The sequence below is a fragment of the Oncorhynchus masou genome, chromosome 6 (genome assembly GCF_036934945.1).
Source record: "Oncorhynchus masou masou isolate Uvic2021 chromosome 6, UVic_Omas_1.1, whole genome shotgun sequence".
In the NCBI taxonomy this organism is placed as follows: domain Eukaryota; kingdom Metazoa; phylum Chordata; class Actinopteri; order Salmoniformes; family Salmonidae; genus Oncorhynchus; species Oncorhynchus masou.
Window position 1 is genome coordinate 2,912,499 of NC_088217.1, and position 17,217 is coordinate 2,929,715.

At 48.2% G+C, this 17,217-nt stretch overlaps 1 protein-coding gene across 1 annotated transcript; it reads right to left on the reverse strand.

Moving 5' to 3' along the window:
• Positions 1 to 1,614: 1,614 nt before the first annotated feature.
• Positions 1,615 to 15,293, reverse strand: LOC135541270 (iron-sulfur cluster assembly 1 homolog, mitochondrial-like). Its single transcript, XM_064967385.1, has 3 exons — positions 15,158 to 15,293; positions 10,425 to 10,478; positions 1,615 to 1,937 (listed from the first exon to the last, which is right to left on the reverse strand). Exons 1-3 carry the CDS (start codon positions 15,239 to 15,241, stop codon positions 1,749 to 1,751), a joined length of 327 nt encoding a protein of 108 aa, XP_064823457.1. The 5' UTR covers positions 15,242 to 15,293; the 3' UTR covers positions 1,615 to 1,748.
• Between the last annotated feature and the right edge of the window lie 1,924 nt (positions 15,294 to 17,217).

Sequence of the window (17,217 nt, forward strand, 5' to 3'; positions counted from 1 at the left end):
TCCGCAACCAGACCAGCGGACCCAGTCCGCAACCAGACCAGCGGACCCAGTCCGCAACCAGACCAAGGACCCGTGGACCCAGTCCGCAACCAGACCAGTGGACCCAGTCCGCAACCAGACCAAGGACCAGTGGACCCAGTCCGCAACCAGACCAAGGGCCAGTGGACCCAGTCCGCAACCAGACCAAGGGCCAGTGGACCAAGGGCCAGTGGACCCAGTCCGCAACCAGACCAAGGGCCAGTGGACCCAGTCCGCAACCAGACCAAGGGCCAGTGGACCCAGTTCGCAACCAGACCAGTGGACCCAGTCCGCAACCAGACCAAGGACCAGTGGACCCAGTCAGCAAACAGACCAAGGGCCAGTGGACCCAGTCCGCAACCAGACCAAGGGCCAGTGGACCCAGTCCGCAACCAGAGCAGTGGACCCAGTCCGCAACCAGACCAAGGACCCAGTCCGCAACCAGACCAAGGGCCAGTGGACCCAGTCCGCAACCAGACCAAGGACCCAGTCCGCAACCAGACCAAGGGCCAGTGGACCCAGTCCGCAACCAGACCAAGGGCCAGTGGACCCAGTCCGCAACCAGACCAAGGGCCAGTGGACCCAGTCCGCAACCAGACCAAGGGCCAGTGGACCCAGTCCGCAACCAGACCAAGGGCCAGTGGACCCAGTCCGCAACCAGACCAAGGGCCAGTGGACCCAGTCCGCAACCAGACCAAGGGCCCGTGGACCCAGTCCGCAACCAGACCAAGGGCCCGTGGACCCAGTCCGCAACCAGACCAAGGGCCCGTGGACCCAGTCCGCAACCAGACCAAGGGCCCGTGGACCCAGTCCGCAACCAGAACAAGGACCAGTGGACCCAGTCCGCAACCAGAACAAGGACCAGTGGACCCAGTCCGCAACCAGACCAGTGGACCCAGTCCGCAACCAGACCAAGGACCCAGTCCGCAACCAGACCAAGGACCCAGTCCGCAACCAGACCAGTGGACCCAGTCCGCAACCAGACCAGTGGACCCAGTCCGCAACCAGACCAGTGGACCCAGTCCGCAACCAGACCAAGGACCCGTGGACCCAGTCCGCAACCAGACCAAGGACCAGTGGACCCAGTCCGCCACCAGACCAAGGACCAGTGGACCCAGTCCGCAACCAGACCAAGGACCAGTGGACCCAGTCCGCAACCAGACCAAGGACCAGTGGACCCAGTCCGCAACCAGACCAAGGACCAGTGGACCCAGTCCGCAACCAGACCAAGGACCAGTGGACCCAGTCCGCAACCAGACCAAGGACCAGTGGACCCAGTCCGCAACCAGACCAAGGACCAGTGGACCCAGTCCGCAACCAGACCAAGGACCAGTGGACCCAGTCCGCAACCAGACCAAGGACCAGTGGACCCAGTCCGCAACCAGACCAAGGACCAGTGGACCCAGTCCGCAACCAGACCAAGGACCAGTGGACCCAGTCCGCAACCAGACCAAGGACCAGTGGACCCAGTCCGCAACCAGACCAAGGACCAGTGGACCCAGTCCGCAACCAGACCAAGGACCAGTGGACCCAGTCCACAACCAGACCAAGGACCAGTTTAAATGGCACAAAATAAGATCCAATTTGAGCATTAAAAATGCAAAAATATTGAATACATTTTTTATTCTCACTGAAATCACTCCCTATACACATCTCTTAATACATATCATGTTTTGAAAAAAACATTTCAACATTACATTGGGGAGATGTTGATGGTAAAGTTACACAATTCAACGACAGACAACCAATTTACATACATCATTCTGAGCAAAACATTTCAGTGATAAGGAAGGAAGACGATAAAGTTGCTCACCATCCTGCAGCACCTCCTCGTCAGCCTGATCCTTCTGCTTGGTGAAGTCCAGAGTGTAGGTCATACCGTTACAGCCCCGAGTCCTCACACCCACCTTCAGACCAATCTGGAACACAAACACCATTATACCACTACCCGTAACCCCTCACACCCACCTTCAGACCAATCTGGAACACAAACACCATTATACCACTACCCATAACCACTCACACCCACCTTCAGACCAATCTGGAACACAAACACCATTATACCACTACCCATAACCCCTCACACCCACCTTCAGACCAATCTGGAACACAAACATCATTATACCACTACCCGTAACCCCTCACACCCACTATATATTATATCCTCAGGGGGATAGAGGAGGGTTATATATTATCTCAGGGGGATATATATTATCTCCTCAGGGGGATAGAGGAGGGTTACATATTATCTCAGGGGGATAGAGGGGGGTTATATATTATCTCAGGGGGATAGAGGAGGGTTATATATTATCTCAGGGGGATAGAGGAGGGTTATATATTATCTCAGGGGGATAGAGGAGGGTTATATATTATCTCAGGGGGATAGAGGAGGGTTATATATTATCTCAGGGGGATAGAGGGGGTTATATATATATTATCTCAGGGGGATAGAGGGGGATTATATATATTATCTCAGGGGGATAGAGGGGGTTATATATATTATCTCAGGGGGATAGAGGGGGTTATATATATTATCTCAGGGGGATAGAGGGGGGTTATATATATTATCTCAGGGGGTTATATATATTATCTCAGGGGGATAGAGGAGGGTTACATATCTCAGGGGGATAGAGGGGGTTACATATCATCTCAGGGGGATAGAGGGGGGTTACATATCTCAGGGGGATAGAGGGGGTTGCATATCATCTCAGGGGGATAGAGGGGGTTGCATATCATCTCAGGGGGATAGAGGGGGTTGCATATCATCTCAGGGGGATAGAGGGGGTTACATATCATCTCAGGGGGATAGAGGGGGTTACATATCATCTCAGGGGGATAGAGGGGGTTACATATCATCTCAGGGGGATAGAGGGTTATATATTATCTCAGGGGGATAGAGGAGGGTTACATATTATCTCAGGGGGATAGAGGGGGGTTACATATCATCTCAGGGGGATAGAGGGGGGTTATATACTATCTCAGGGGGATAGAGGGGGGTTATATACTATCTCAGGGGGATAGAGGGGGTTATATACTATCTCAGGGGGATAGAGGGGGTTATATACTATCTCAGGGGGATAGAGGGGGGTTATATACTATCTCAGGGGGATAGAGGGGGTTATATACTATCTCAGGGGGATAGAGGGGGGTTATATACTATCTCAGGGGGATAGAGGGGGTTATATACTATCTCAGGGGGATAGAGGGGGTTATATACTATCTCAGGGGGATAGAGGGGGTTATATACTATCTCAGGGGGATAGAGGGGGTTATATACTATCTCAGGGGGATAGAGGGGGTTATATACTATCTCAGGGGGATAGAGGGGGGTTATATACTATCTCAGGGGGATAGAGGAGGGTTATATACTATCTCAGGGGGATAGAGGGGGTTATATACTATCTCAGGGGGATAGAGGAGGGTTATATACTATCTCAGGGGGATAGAGGGGGGTTATATATATTATCTCAGGGGGATAGAGAGGGGTTATATATATTATCTCAGGGGGATAGAGGGGGTTATATATATTATCTCAGGGGGATAGAGGGGGTTATATATATTATCTCAGGGGGTTATATATATTATCTCAGGGGGATAGAGGAGGGTTACATATCTCAGGGGGATAGAGGGGGTTACATATCATCTCAGGGGGATAGAGGGGGTTACATATCTCAGGGGGATAGAGGGGGTTGCATATCATCTCAGGGGGATAGAGGGGGTTGCATATCATCTCAGGGGGATAGAGGGGGTTACATATCATCTCAGGGGGATAGAGGGGGGTTACATATCATCTCAGGGGGATAGAGGGGGTTACATATCATCTCAGGGGGATAGAGGGTTATATATTATCTCAGGGGGATAGAGGAGGGTTACATATTATCTCAGGGGGATAGAGGGGGTTATATATCATCTCAGGGGGATAGAGGGGGTTACATATCATCTCCTCAGGGGGATAGAGGGGGTTACACATTATCTCCTCAGGGGGATAGAGGGGGTTACACATTATCTCCTCAGGGGGATAGAGGAGGGCTACACATTATCTCCTCAGGGGGATAGAGGAGGGTTACACATTATCTCCTCAGGGGGATAGAGGGGGATACATACTATCTCAGGGGGATAGAGGGGGGTTATATACTATCTCAGGGGGATAGAGGGGGGTTACATACTATCTCAGGGGGATAGAGGGGGTTATATACTATCTCAGGGGGATAGAGGGGGTTATATACTATCTCAGGGGGATAGAGGGGGGTTGCATATCATCTCAGGGGGATAGAGGGGGTTGCATATCATCTCAGGGGGATAGAGGGGGGTTACATATCATCTCAGGGGGATAGAGGGGGTTACATATCATCTCAGGGGGATAGAGGAGGGTTACATATCATCTCAGGGGGATAGAGGGGGTTACATATCATCTCAGGGGGATAGAGGGGGTTACATATCATCTCCTCAGGGGGATAGAGGGGGGTTACATATTATCTCCTCAGGGGGATAGAGGGGGTTACACATTATCTCCTCAGGGGGATAGAGGAGGGCTACACATTATCTCCTCAGGGGGATAGAGGAGGGTTACATATTATCTCCTCAGGGGGATACATACTATCTCAGGGGGATAGAGGGGGTTATATACTATCTCAGGGGGATAGAGGGGGGTTATATACTATCTCAGGGGGATAGAGGGGGGTTATATACTATCTCAGGGGGATAGAGGGGGGTTATATACTATCTCAGGGGGATAGAGGGGGTTATATATTATCTCAGGGGGATAGAGGGGGGTTATATATATTATCTCAGGGGGATAGAGGGGGGTTACATATCTCAGGGGAATAGAGGAGGGTTACATACTACCTCAGGGGGATAGAGGAGGGTTACATACTACCTCAGGGGGATAGAGGAGGGTTACATACTACCTCAGGGGGATAGAGGAGGGTTACATACTACCTCAGGGGGATAGAGGAGGGTTACATACTACCTCAGGGGGATAGAGGAGGGTTACATACTACCTCAGGGGGATAGAGGAGGGTTACATACTACCTCAGGGGGATAGAGGAGGGTTACATACTACCTCAGGGGGATAGAGGAGGGTTACATACTACCTCAGGGGGATAGAGGAGGGTTACATACTACCTCAGGGGGATAGAGGAGGGTTACATACTACCTCAGGGGGATAGAGGAGGGTTACATACTACCTCAGGGGGATAGAGGAGGGTTACATACTACCTCAGGGGGATAGAGGAGGGTTACATACTACCTCAGGGGGATAGAGGAGGGTTACATACTACCTCAGGGGGATAGAGGAGGGTTACATACTACCTCAGGGGGATAGAGGAGGGTTACATACTACCTCAGGGGGATAGAGGAGGGTTACATACTACCTCAGGGGGATAGAGGAGGGTTACATACTACCTCAGGGGGATAGAGGAGGGTTACATACTACCTCAGGGGGATAGAGGAGGGTTACATACTACCTCAGGGGGATAGAGGGGGGTTACATACTATCTCCTCAGGGGGATAGAGGGGGGTTACATACTATCTCCTCAGGGGGATAGAGGGGGGTTACATACTACCTCCTCAGGGGGATAGAGGAGGGTTACATACTACCTCCTCAGGGGGATAGAGGAGGGTTACATACTACCTCCTCAGGGGGATAGAGGAGGGTTACATACTACCTCCTCAGGGGGATAGAGGAGGGTTACATACTACCTCCTCAGGGGGATAGAGGAGGGTTACATACTATCTCCTCAGGGGGATAGAGGAGGGTTACATACTATCTCCTCAGGGGGATAGAGGAGGGTTACATACTATCTCCTCAGGGGGATAGAGGAGGGTTACATACTATCTCCTCAGGGGGATAGAGGAGGGTTACATACTATCTCCTCAGGGGGATAGAGGAGGGTTACATACTATCTCCTCAGGGGGATAGAGGAGGGTTACATACTATCTCCTCAGGGGGATAGAGGAGGGTTACATACTATCTCCTCAGGGGGATAGAGGAGGGTTACATACTATCTCCTCAGGGGGATAGAGGAGGGTTACATACTATCTCCTCAGGGGGATAGAGGAGGGTTACATACTATCTCCTCAGGGGGATAGAGGAGGGTTACATACTATCTCCTCAGGGGGATAGAGGAGGGTTACATACTATCTCCTCAGGGGGATAGAGGAGGGTTACATACTATCTCCTCAGGGGGATAGAGGAGGGTTACATACTATCTCCTCAGGGGGATAGAGGAGGGTTACATACTATCTCCTCAGGGGGATAGAGGAGGGTTACATACTATCTCCTCAGGGGGATAGAGGAGGGTTACATACTATCTCAGGGGGATAGAGGAGGGTTACATACTATCTCAGGGGGATAGAGGAGGGTTACATACTATCTCAGGGGGATAGAGGAGGGTTACATACTATCTCAGGGGGATAGAGGAGGGTTACATACTATCTCAGGGGGATAGAGGAGTGTTACATACTATCTCAGGGGGATAGAGGAGGGTTACATATTACCTCAGGGGGATAGAGGAGGGTTACATATTACCTCAGGGGGATAGAGGGGGGTTACATATTATCTCCTCAGGGGGATAGAGGGGGTTACATATTATCTCCTCAGGGGGATAGAGGGGGTTACATATTATCTCCTCAGGGGGATAGAGGGGGTTACATATTATCTCCTCAGGGGGATAGAGGGGGTTACATATTATCTCCTCAGGGGGATAGAGGGGGTTACATATTATCTCCTCAGGGGGATAGAGGGGGTTACATATTATCTCCTCAGGGGGATAGAGGAGGGTTACATATTATCTCCTCAGGGGGATAGAGGAGGGTTACATATTATCTCCTCAGGGGGATAGAGGAGGGTTACATATTATCTCCTCAGGGGGATAGAGGAGGGTTACATATTATCTCCTCAGGGGGATAGAGGAGGGTTACATACTATCTCCTCAGGGGGATAGAGGAGGGTTACATACTATCTCCTCAGGGGGATAGAGGAGGGTTACATACTATCTCCTCAGGGGGATAGAGGAGGGTTACATACTATCTCAGGGGGATAGAGGAGGGTTACATACTATCTCAGGGTGATAGAGGAGGGTTACATACTATCTCAGGGGAATAGAGGAGGGTTACATACTATCTCAGGGGAATAGAGGAGGGTTACATACTATCTCAGGGGAATAGAGGAGGGTTACATACTATCTCAGGGGAATAGAGGAGGGTTACATACTATCTCAGGGGAATAGAGGAGGGTTACATACTATCTCAGGGGGATAGAGGAGGGTTACATACTATCTCAGGGGGATAGAGGGGGGTTATATATATATATCTTATCTCCTCAGGGGGATAGAGGGGGGTTACATATTATCTCAGGGGGATAGAGGGTTACATATTATCTCAGGGGGATAGAGGAGGGTTACATACTATCTCAGGGGGATAGAGGAGGGTTACATACTATCTCAGGGGGATAGAGGAGGGTTACATACTATCTCAGGGGGATAGAGGAGGGTTACATACTATCTCAGGGGGATAGAGGGGGGTTACATACTATCTCAGGGGGATAGAGGAGGGTTACATACTATCTCAGGGGGATAGAGGAGGGTTACATACTATCTCAGGGGGATAGAGGGGGGTTATATATATATCTTATCTCCTCAGGGGGATAGAGGGGGGTTACATATTATCTCCTCAGGGGGATAGAGGGTTACATATTATCTCAGGGGGATAGAGGAGGGTTACATACTATCTCAGGGGAATAGAGGGTTACATACTATTTCTTTTGCTAAGTCAAACGACACCGCTGGTTCGACACCGCTGGTTCTGCTCACACTGCCCTACCCTGTGCTCTGACCTCTTTCTCCCCTCTCTCTCCAGATGAAATCTCGCTTCTTGTGACGGCCGGCCGCCCAACAACCTGCCCGCTTGACCCTTTCCCCTCCTCTCTTCTCCAGACCATTTCCGGAGACCTTCTCCCTTACCTCACCTCGCTCATCAACTCATCCCTGACCGCTGGCTACGTCCCTTCCGTCTTCAAGAGAGCGAGAGTTGCACCCCTTCTGAAAAAACCTACACTCGATCCCTCCGATGTCAACAACTACAGACCAGTATCCCTTCTTTCTTTTCTCTCCAAAACTCTTGAACGTGCCGTCCTTGGCCAGCTCTCCCGCTATCTCTCTCAGAATGACCTTCTTGATCCAAATCAGTCAGGTTTCAAGACTAGTCATTCAACTGAGACTGCTCTTCTCTGTATCACGGAGGCGCTCCGCACTGCTAAAGCTAACTCTCTCTCCTCTGCTCTCATCCTTCTAGACCTATCGGCTGCCTTCGACACTGTGAACCATCAGATCCTCCTCTCCACCCTCTCCGAGTTGGGCATCTCCGGTGCGGCCCACGCTTGGATTGCGTCCTACCTGACAGGTCGCTCCTACCAGGTGGCGTGGCGAGAATCTGTCTCCTCACCACGCGCTCTCACCACTGGTGTCCCCCAGGGCTCTGTTCTAGGCCCTCTCCTATTCTCGCTATACACCAAGTCACTTGGCTCTGTCATAACCTCACATGGTCTCTCCTATCATTGCTATGCAGACGACACACAATTAATCTTCTCCTTTCCCCCTTCTGATGACCAGGTGGCGAATCGCATCTCTGCATGTCTGGCAGACATATCAGTGTGGATGACGGATCACCACCTCAAGCTGAACCTCGGCAAGACGGAGCTGCTCTTCCTCCCGGGGAAGGACTGCCCGTTCCATGATCTCGCCATCACGGTTGACAACTCCATTGTTTCCTCCTCCCAGAGCGCTAAGAACCTTGGCGTGATCCTGGACAACACCCTGTCGTTCTCAACTAACATCAAGGCGGTGGCCCGTTCCTGTAGGTTCATGCTCTACAACATCCGCAGAGTACGCCCCTGCCTCACACAGGAAGCGGCGCAGGTCCTAATCCAGGCACTTGTCATCTCCCGTCTGGATTACTGCAACTCGCTGTTGGCTGGGCTCCCTGCCTGTGCCATTAAACCCCTACAACTCATCCAGAACGCCGCAGCCCGTCTGGTGTTCAACCTCCCCAAGTTCTCTCACGTCACCCCGCTCCTCCGCTCTCTCCACTGGCTTCCAGTTGAAGCTCGCATCCGCTACAAGACCATGGTGCTTGCCTACGGAGCTGTGAGGGGAACGGCACCGCAGTACCTCCAGGCTCTGATAAGGCCCTACACCCAAACAAGGGCACTGCGTTCATCCACCTCTGGCCTGCTCGCCTCCCTACCACTGAGGAAGTACAGTTCCCGCTCAGCCCAGTCAAAACTGTTTGCTGCTCTGGCCCCCCAATGGTGGAACAAACTCCCTCACGACGCCAGGACAGCGGAGTCAATCACCACCTTCCGGAGACACCTGAAACCCCACCTCTTCAAGGAATACCTAGGATAGGATAAAGCAATCCTTCTCACCCCCCCTTAAATGATTTAGACGCACTATTGTAAAGTGGCTGTTCCACTGATGTCAGAAGGTGAATTCACCAATTTGTAAGTCGCTCTGGATAAGAGCGTCTGCTAAATGACTTAAATGTAAATCTCAGGGGAATAGAGGAGGGTTACATACTATCTCAGGGGGATAGAGGGGGGTTATATATATATCTTATCTCCTCAGGGGGATAGAGGGGGGTTACATACTATCTCCTCAGGGGGATAGAGGAGGGTTACATACTATCTCCTCAGGGGGATAGAGGAGGGTTACATACTATCTCCTCGGGGGGAAAGAGGAGGGTTACATACTATCTCCTCGGGGGATAGAGGAGGGTTACATACTATCTCCTCGGGGGGGATAGAGGAGGGTTACATACTATCTCCTCGGGGGGATAGAGGAGGGTTACATACTATCTCCCCGGGGGGATAGAGGAGGGTTACATACTATCTCCCCGGGGGGATAGAGGAGGGTTACATACTATCTCCTCGGGGGGATAGAGGAGGGTTACATACTATCTCCTCGGGGGATAGAGGAGGGTTACATACTATCTCCTCGGGGGGATAGAGGAGGGTTACATATTATCTCCTCGGGGGGATAGAGGAGGGTTACATATTATCTCGGGGGGATAGAGGAGGGTTACATATTATCTCGGGGGGATAGAGGAGGGTTACATATTATCTCGGGGGGATAGAGGAGGGTTACATATTATCTCAGGGGGATAGAGGAGGGTTACATATTATCTCAGGGGGATAGAGGAGGGTTACATATTATCTCAGGGGGATAGAGGAGGGTTACATATTATCTCAGGGGGATAGAGGAGGGTTACATATTATCTCAGGGGGATAGAGGAGGGTTACATATTATCTCAGGGGGATAGAGGAGGGTTACATATTATCTCAGGCGGATAGAGGAGGGTTACATATTATCTCAGGCGGATAGAGGAGGGTAAGTTAGAAGGATACTTACATATTCTGGCTTGTTCTCCAGGAGGGTCCGGATCCTATTCACAGCAGGAGGAGTCTGGAAGAACAAACAGAGGAAAGGAGTTGATGATCATTCACAACAGTTATGACAGTGCAGTCAATGGCAGTCTTCCAGCAGCGTACCACCCTGCATCCCACCGCTGGCTTTAACCAGCAGCGTACCACCCTGCATCCCACCGCTGGCTTTAACCAGCAGCGTACCACCCTGCATCCCACCGCTGGCTTTAACCAGCAGCGTACCACCCTGCATCCCACCGCTGGCTTTAACCAGCAGCGTACCACCCTGCATCCCACCGCTGGCTTTAACCAGCAGCGTACCACCCTGCATCCCACCGCTGGCTTTAACCAGCAGCGTACCACCCTGCATCCCACCGCTGGCTTTAACCAGCAGCGTACCACCCTGCATCCCACCGCTGGCTTTAACCAGCAGCGTACCACCCTGCATCCCACCGCTGGCTTTAACCAGCAGCGTACCACCCTGCATCCCACCGCTGGCTTTAACCAGCAGCGTACCACCCTGCATCCCACCGCTGGCTTTAACCAGCAGCGTACCACCCTGCATCCCACCGCTGGCTTTAACCAGCAGCGTACCACCCTGCATCCCACCGCTGACTTGCTTCTGAAGCTAAGCAAGGTTGGTCCTGGTCAGTCCTTGGAAGGGAGACCAGATGCTGCTGGAAGTGTTGTTGGAGGGAGAGTTGGCGGCACCCTTTCCTCAGGGACATTGTCCTGTGAAGGGTGCAGTCTTCTGGATGGGACGTTAAAACGGGTGTCCACACTCTCTGTGTTGACTAAAGTTACCACGCCACTTATTGTAAGAGTAGCAGTGTTAACCCCGGTGTCCTGACTGAATTACCAAACCACTTATTGTAAGAGTAGCAGTGTTAACCCCGGTGTCCTGACTGAATTACCACGCCACTTATTGTAAGAGTAGCAGTGTTAACCCCGGTGTCCTGACTGAATTACCAAACCACTTATTGTAAGAGTAGCAGTGTTAACCCCGGTGTCCTGACTGAATTACCAAACCACTTATTGTAAGAGTAGCAGTGTTAACCCCGGTGTCCTGACTGAATTACCAAACCACTTATTGTAAGAGTAGCAGTGTTAACCCCGGTGTCCTGACTGAATTACCAAACCACTTATTGTAAGAGTAGCAGTGTTAACCCCGGTGTCCTGACTGAATTACCAAACCACTTATTGTAAGAGTAGCAGTGTTAACCCCGGTGTCCTGACTGAATTACCAAACCACTTATTGTAAGAGTAGCAGTGTTAACCCCGTGTCCTGACTGAATTACCAAACCACTTATTGTAAGAGTAGCAGTGTTAACCCCGGTGTCCTGACTGAATTACCAAACCACTTATTGTAAGAGTAGCAGTGTTAACCCCGGTGTCGTGACTGAATTACCAAACCACTTATTGTAAGAGTAGCAGTGTTAACCCCGGTGTCCTGACTGAATTACCAAACCACTTATTGTAAGAGTAGCAGTGTTAACCCCGGTGTCCTGACTGAATTACCAAACCACTTATTGTAAGAGTAGCAGTGTTAACCCCGGTGTCCTGACTGAATTACCAAACCACTTATTGTAAGAGTAGCAGTGTTAACCCCGGTGTCCTGACTGAATTACCAAACCACTTATTGTAAGAGTAGCAGTGTTAACCCCGGTGTCCTGACTGAATTACCAAACCACTTATTGTAAGAGTAGCAGTGTTAACCCCGGTGTCCTGACTGAATTACCAAACCACTTATTGTAAGAGTAGCAGTGTTAACCCCGGTGTCCTGACTGAATTACCAAACCACTTATTGTAAGAGTAGCAGTGTTAACCCCGGTGTCCTGACTGAATTACCAAACCACTTATTGTAAGAGTAGCAGTGTTAACCCCGGTGTCCTGACTGAATTACCAAACCACTTATTGTAAGAGTAGCAGTGTTAACCCCGGTGTCCTGACTGAATTACCAAACCACATACGGTCACCTAATCATCCCCAGCTTCCATTGGGCTCATTCATCCTCACCCATTATTATTCCCCCAGGTCATAGCTTAGAATGGCTTTGCAGTTAACTTACCTGGTAAAATAAAAAATGGCATATTAAGGTTTTTTTTTACATTTCATAAATATTACTGTAATCTGTGACAAACCCATTTAACCACTGAAGCATTACAATAGTCATGCTTAGAGAGTTCAGATAGCTGCCATTGTTATCTAGGAGAAACGTCCAGATGAAAAGTTTTGGCATTATAATCAGGTACCTGCCTAATGCATTTAGTGACGTCAACCACCCTGCCTGCAGTACCTAGTGCTCTTTGATGTGCCAGGTAGCACAGTATTACTTTACTTACAGCCATCTCTCTCAGCAACGGTACCTGTAGTTACATATATATTCCCCTTGCTTCAAATGCTGGATTTACACCAAACAGCAGCCAAACATTGTGACTTCATCTACAACCCTCCGATGTCCACAGATTCAAACTACGGAATCATTGATATGTTTAAAGATAATGATTAAGTAATTCCACCCTGAAACCCAACTATTAGTGATTATAGTTTATGTAGTTTATGTATAAGGAATAATTAAAGCATTAAAATGTAAGTCCAACTAGGTTCAGGAGAGACCTGTGAGGGAGAGAAATGTGTGTGTATGTGTGTGCCTAAGAAAATACAGAGAACAATTCAACTGTGTTTGACCCGACCTGGCTAGAACTCTGAGAAACGTATGATAGGACAGGGAGGACTTCTCAAGGTTTCCCTAATCTCGGGGGAATGGAACTGTCGGCTGGGTAGTGATACACAGTGGTGAGAACTATGGAGAAGGATACAACTCACCTCTGTTCTATGTATGTGCGTAGGATATCTACTGTTTGTGTGGAAGTATGTACGTAAGTAAGGAGCAAGGTATTAAATTGATGTCTCTGTATAATGGACTTCAGAGTGCTCTCGTGAATAAACATAGACTATTGTAAGCTGGGAACTCTGTCCGTTTCATTTAAACCAGAACCTTACAAACTCTGGGTTGCAGACTGAGTAGATTGATTGAAGTTTATGAATATTGATAACAAGATTCTCATAACAATCATGTAGTAACAAAAAATGTTAAACAAATCAAATTATATTTTATATTTGAGATTCTTCAAAGTAGCCACCCTTTTCCTTGACAGCTTTGCACACTCTTGGCATTCTCTCAACCAGCTTCACCCCTGAAGGAGTTCCCACATACGCTGAGTACTTGTTGGCTGCTTTTCCTTCACTCCGCGGTTCAACTCATCCCAAACCATCTCAATTGGGGTGAGGTCGGCTGATTGTGGGTCCATGGCAGATGCAATATAATAACTTTAAATCAGCACCCATTAAGAAAATAACTGTCAAAACGGTTAAATACCCTTCGATTGATGAGGAATTTAAATTGTATGGTTGAGAGGGATGACGCAAAAGGCCAAATAAATCTGGCTGCACAACTGATTGACAACTGAACTGAAAATAGAGAAATCATGTGACTCAACAGAATAAAATATGAAACAAAGATAAATGATAAAGAATGATAGTAAAAAGCTTTGGACACAGAGAGACACAGAGGGACATAAAGAGACAGAGGGACATAAAGACGGCCATATTGAGACAGAGACATAAAGAGAGAGGGACACAGAGACAGAGGGACAGAGAGACATAAAGACAGCCATATAGAGACAGAGGGACATATAGAGACAGAGGGACATATAGAGACAGAGGGACATATAGAGACAGAGGGACATAAAGACAGCCATATAGAGACAGATGGACATAGAGAGACAGCGGGGCACTGTTTCGCAAGTATGAATGCGACTTCTGCAAAGGCTGTATCACCGTAAATGCTGCACGGCCAATGCAAACACTGGATTGACCAAGCAGCGGTTTTACCCGCGAATTAAAAAACCTACCCACATTTGGCAGGTGGCAAGTGTTATTAATTGTCGGCCTTGGTCAATGACCAGAACATGTGTAACTTTTGAAGGGTAGGCGCCAGCCGTCTCTGGCACCGTGGGTCACCACAACGTGTACCCAGGCGAATAGTGATATCGCTCACTATGTAGCATAACCATGTTAATATGAAATTACCGGAGGTAAATCTTCAAGGTTAATCTCATTGCCAGCATAGTGAAGATGGCATTGTTAATCAGAACAATGGTCTGGGAATAGAACTTCCGGAAGGCGAGTTAGTGCTCAAAACAACAAACCTGCAGGGTGAAAAATGCACTAAAATAAGGCCTGGGTTTTTCCGCGATTACATAAACTAAGGCAAGCAGATTGGACACACAGTAATATTATGAAACTGGGCTCCATGGCGGATGCAATATACTAATTTTAATCAGATGCAGTTATTTTTTAGAAATGTCATGTCCAGTCTACCAGTAAATGATACCAAAAAATATGATTATAATCACAACATCTGTAACTAGCTAAAGCTAGTGTATTCCTAATCTTTAACGATATTAGCTAGTTTAGCTAACTCTCACACGCAACTCAATCACTGTTCGTCAAAATCATTAGGAAACATGCATACCACACGTTACCATAGAACAGCGACATCTTTAAAACTACAGACAACAACAACTAGGACCCCCGTTAACCGGAGCAGCGTAACATTAGCTAGCTAGCTCACTTTAATGTACCATCGGAGCTAGCGGTCACAAACCGTCAGTTTAGAGAGGAAAATAGCAATGTCGAATACTTCTACACACTTACCAGAGTTAAAGCAGCTCTTGTCGCTAATATCTTTCTTTTACTGACAGCTCTGACCGTCGCTCTCGCCACCATTGAGGCAGACATGTTCAGCAGTCAACAGAAACATTAAATGTTGCCCGGTTAGCTAACATGAAAACACCTGTCTGCGCAGGCGTGCGAAAGGGGCCGATATCAGATTAGCATACAGAGCCACGATAGGAGGGTTTTTATTAGTTGACAGGCAGTTCAGCCAATATACAAAGTACAATTATGAAACTCCAAAAACATGAGCAACACTACAAAGACACAAGGTAATTTAAAACCATAACATTGTAGTACCCCCTTTAATGTATTTTATTTTACACCGAGTAAATAACAGTCTCAGCAGAAATGCTGCTTGAATACAAACTGTACAAGCACTGGGGGCTGCCAGTATACAATTTGAGGAGGCTACATAGAAATGAGATTCAACCTAAAATTGAGTCATTCCAAAAGAAAGCCAGTGTGAGGGTTTATTTTCTAAACTAATGACAGAAAGATATTAACTCCCCAAAATATCTGGACATTAATTCACTTTAATGAACATTAGCATTAGCCCAGGGCAGGGGGCAGGGGGGCAGACCTTCACATTATAGCAACCAGTCTCACCAATCCAAGGCACTGGCCATGAAACGCATCATACAAACAAAAGCATATTTCCCGTTTTCCATCAACCCCCCCCCCCCCCCCACACACACCACCGCAAATACTTCACCGATGTACGCAGAACCCCAAATCAACCCTCAGCCCGATCCCATTTCCAGTGTTCGAGAGTGTAGAGTGATAAGGATCATTAATTTGGTACGCATAAGCAATATAAGTGGAATTTAATGTTTCACCATATTACTACACCTGTCCAAACCTCTCAGAGCTACACACATGGGAGTTAGTGGTCCATTTAGGTACAGGCAACCCCAGGCAACCCCAGATACAGAGACACATTTTCAGTATATGACTCTGCCCAAATAGAGTCACTGCAATGACAGCACTACAAACACAGTGTGTTTAGAGGGGGTAGGAAGGCTCCAGCTAGTTACCATCTTTGGATGTTCTGGCATTTAGGGAAATTTTAATACAAGCTGTCAATTATTATCAATAGTCCCAATTTGTTTCAGGCACAATTCTAAAATCCAGATTAAAAACTAAATCCCCCTTGTGCTGGGGACAATAAAAGGCCACTTAAATTTTTTGGGGCAGTTTTGTCACACAACACAATGCTACAGATGTCTCAAGTTTTGAGGGAGCATGCAATTGGCATGCTGACTGCAGGAATGTCCACCAGAGCTGTTGACAGAAAATGCAATGTTCATTTCTCTACCATAAGCTGCCTCCAACATCGTTTTAGAGAACTTGTCAGTACATCCAACTGGCCTCACAACCGCAGACCACGTGTAACCACACCAGCTCAGGACCTCCGCATATGGCTTCTTCACCTGGGGGATCGTCTGAGACCAGCCACAGCTGATGAAACTCAAAAGTATTTCTGTCTGTATTAAAGCCTTTTTGTTGGGAAAAACTAACTCTGATTGGCTGGGTCTGGCTCCCCAGTGGGTGGGCCTACGCCCTCCCAGGCCCACCCATGGCTGCACCCCTGCTCAGTCATGTGAAATCCATAGATTAGGGCCTAATGAAATTATTTACATTTATTGATTTCCTTATTGAACTGTAACTCAGTAAAAACAGAAAATGTTGCATTTATATTTTTGTTCAGTGTGTGTATTTATTCAGTGCCAGTCAAAAGTTTTAGAATACCTTCTAATTCAAGGGTTTATGTTTATTTTTACTATTTTCTACATTGTAGAGTAAAAGTGAAGACATCAAAACTATGAAACACACATATGGAATCACGTAGTAACCAAAAATGTTAAATCATAATATATTTGATATTTGAGATTCTTCAAAGTAGCCACCCTTTGCCTTGATGACAGCTTTGCACACTCTTTGCATTCTCTCAACCAGCTTCACCTTGAATGATTTTCAATTATCAGGTGTGTGTTCCTTGCTAAAAGTTAATTTGTGGAATATCTTTCCTTCTCAATGTG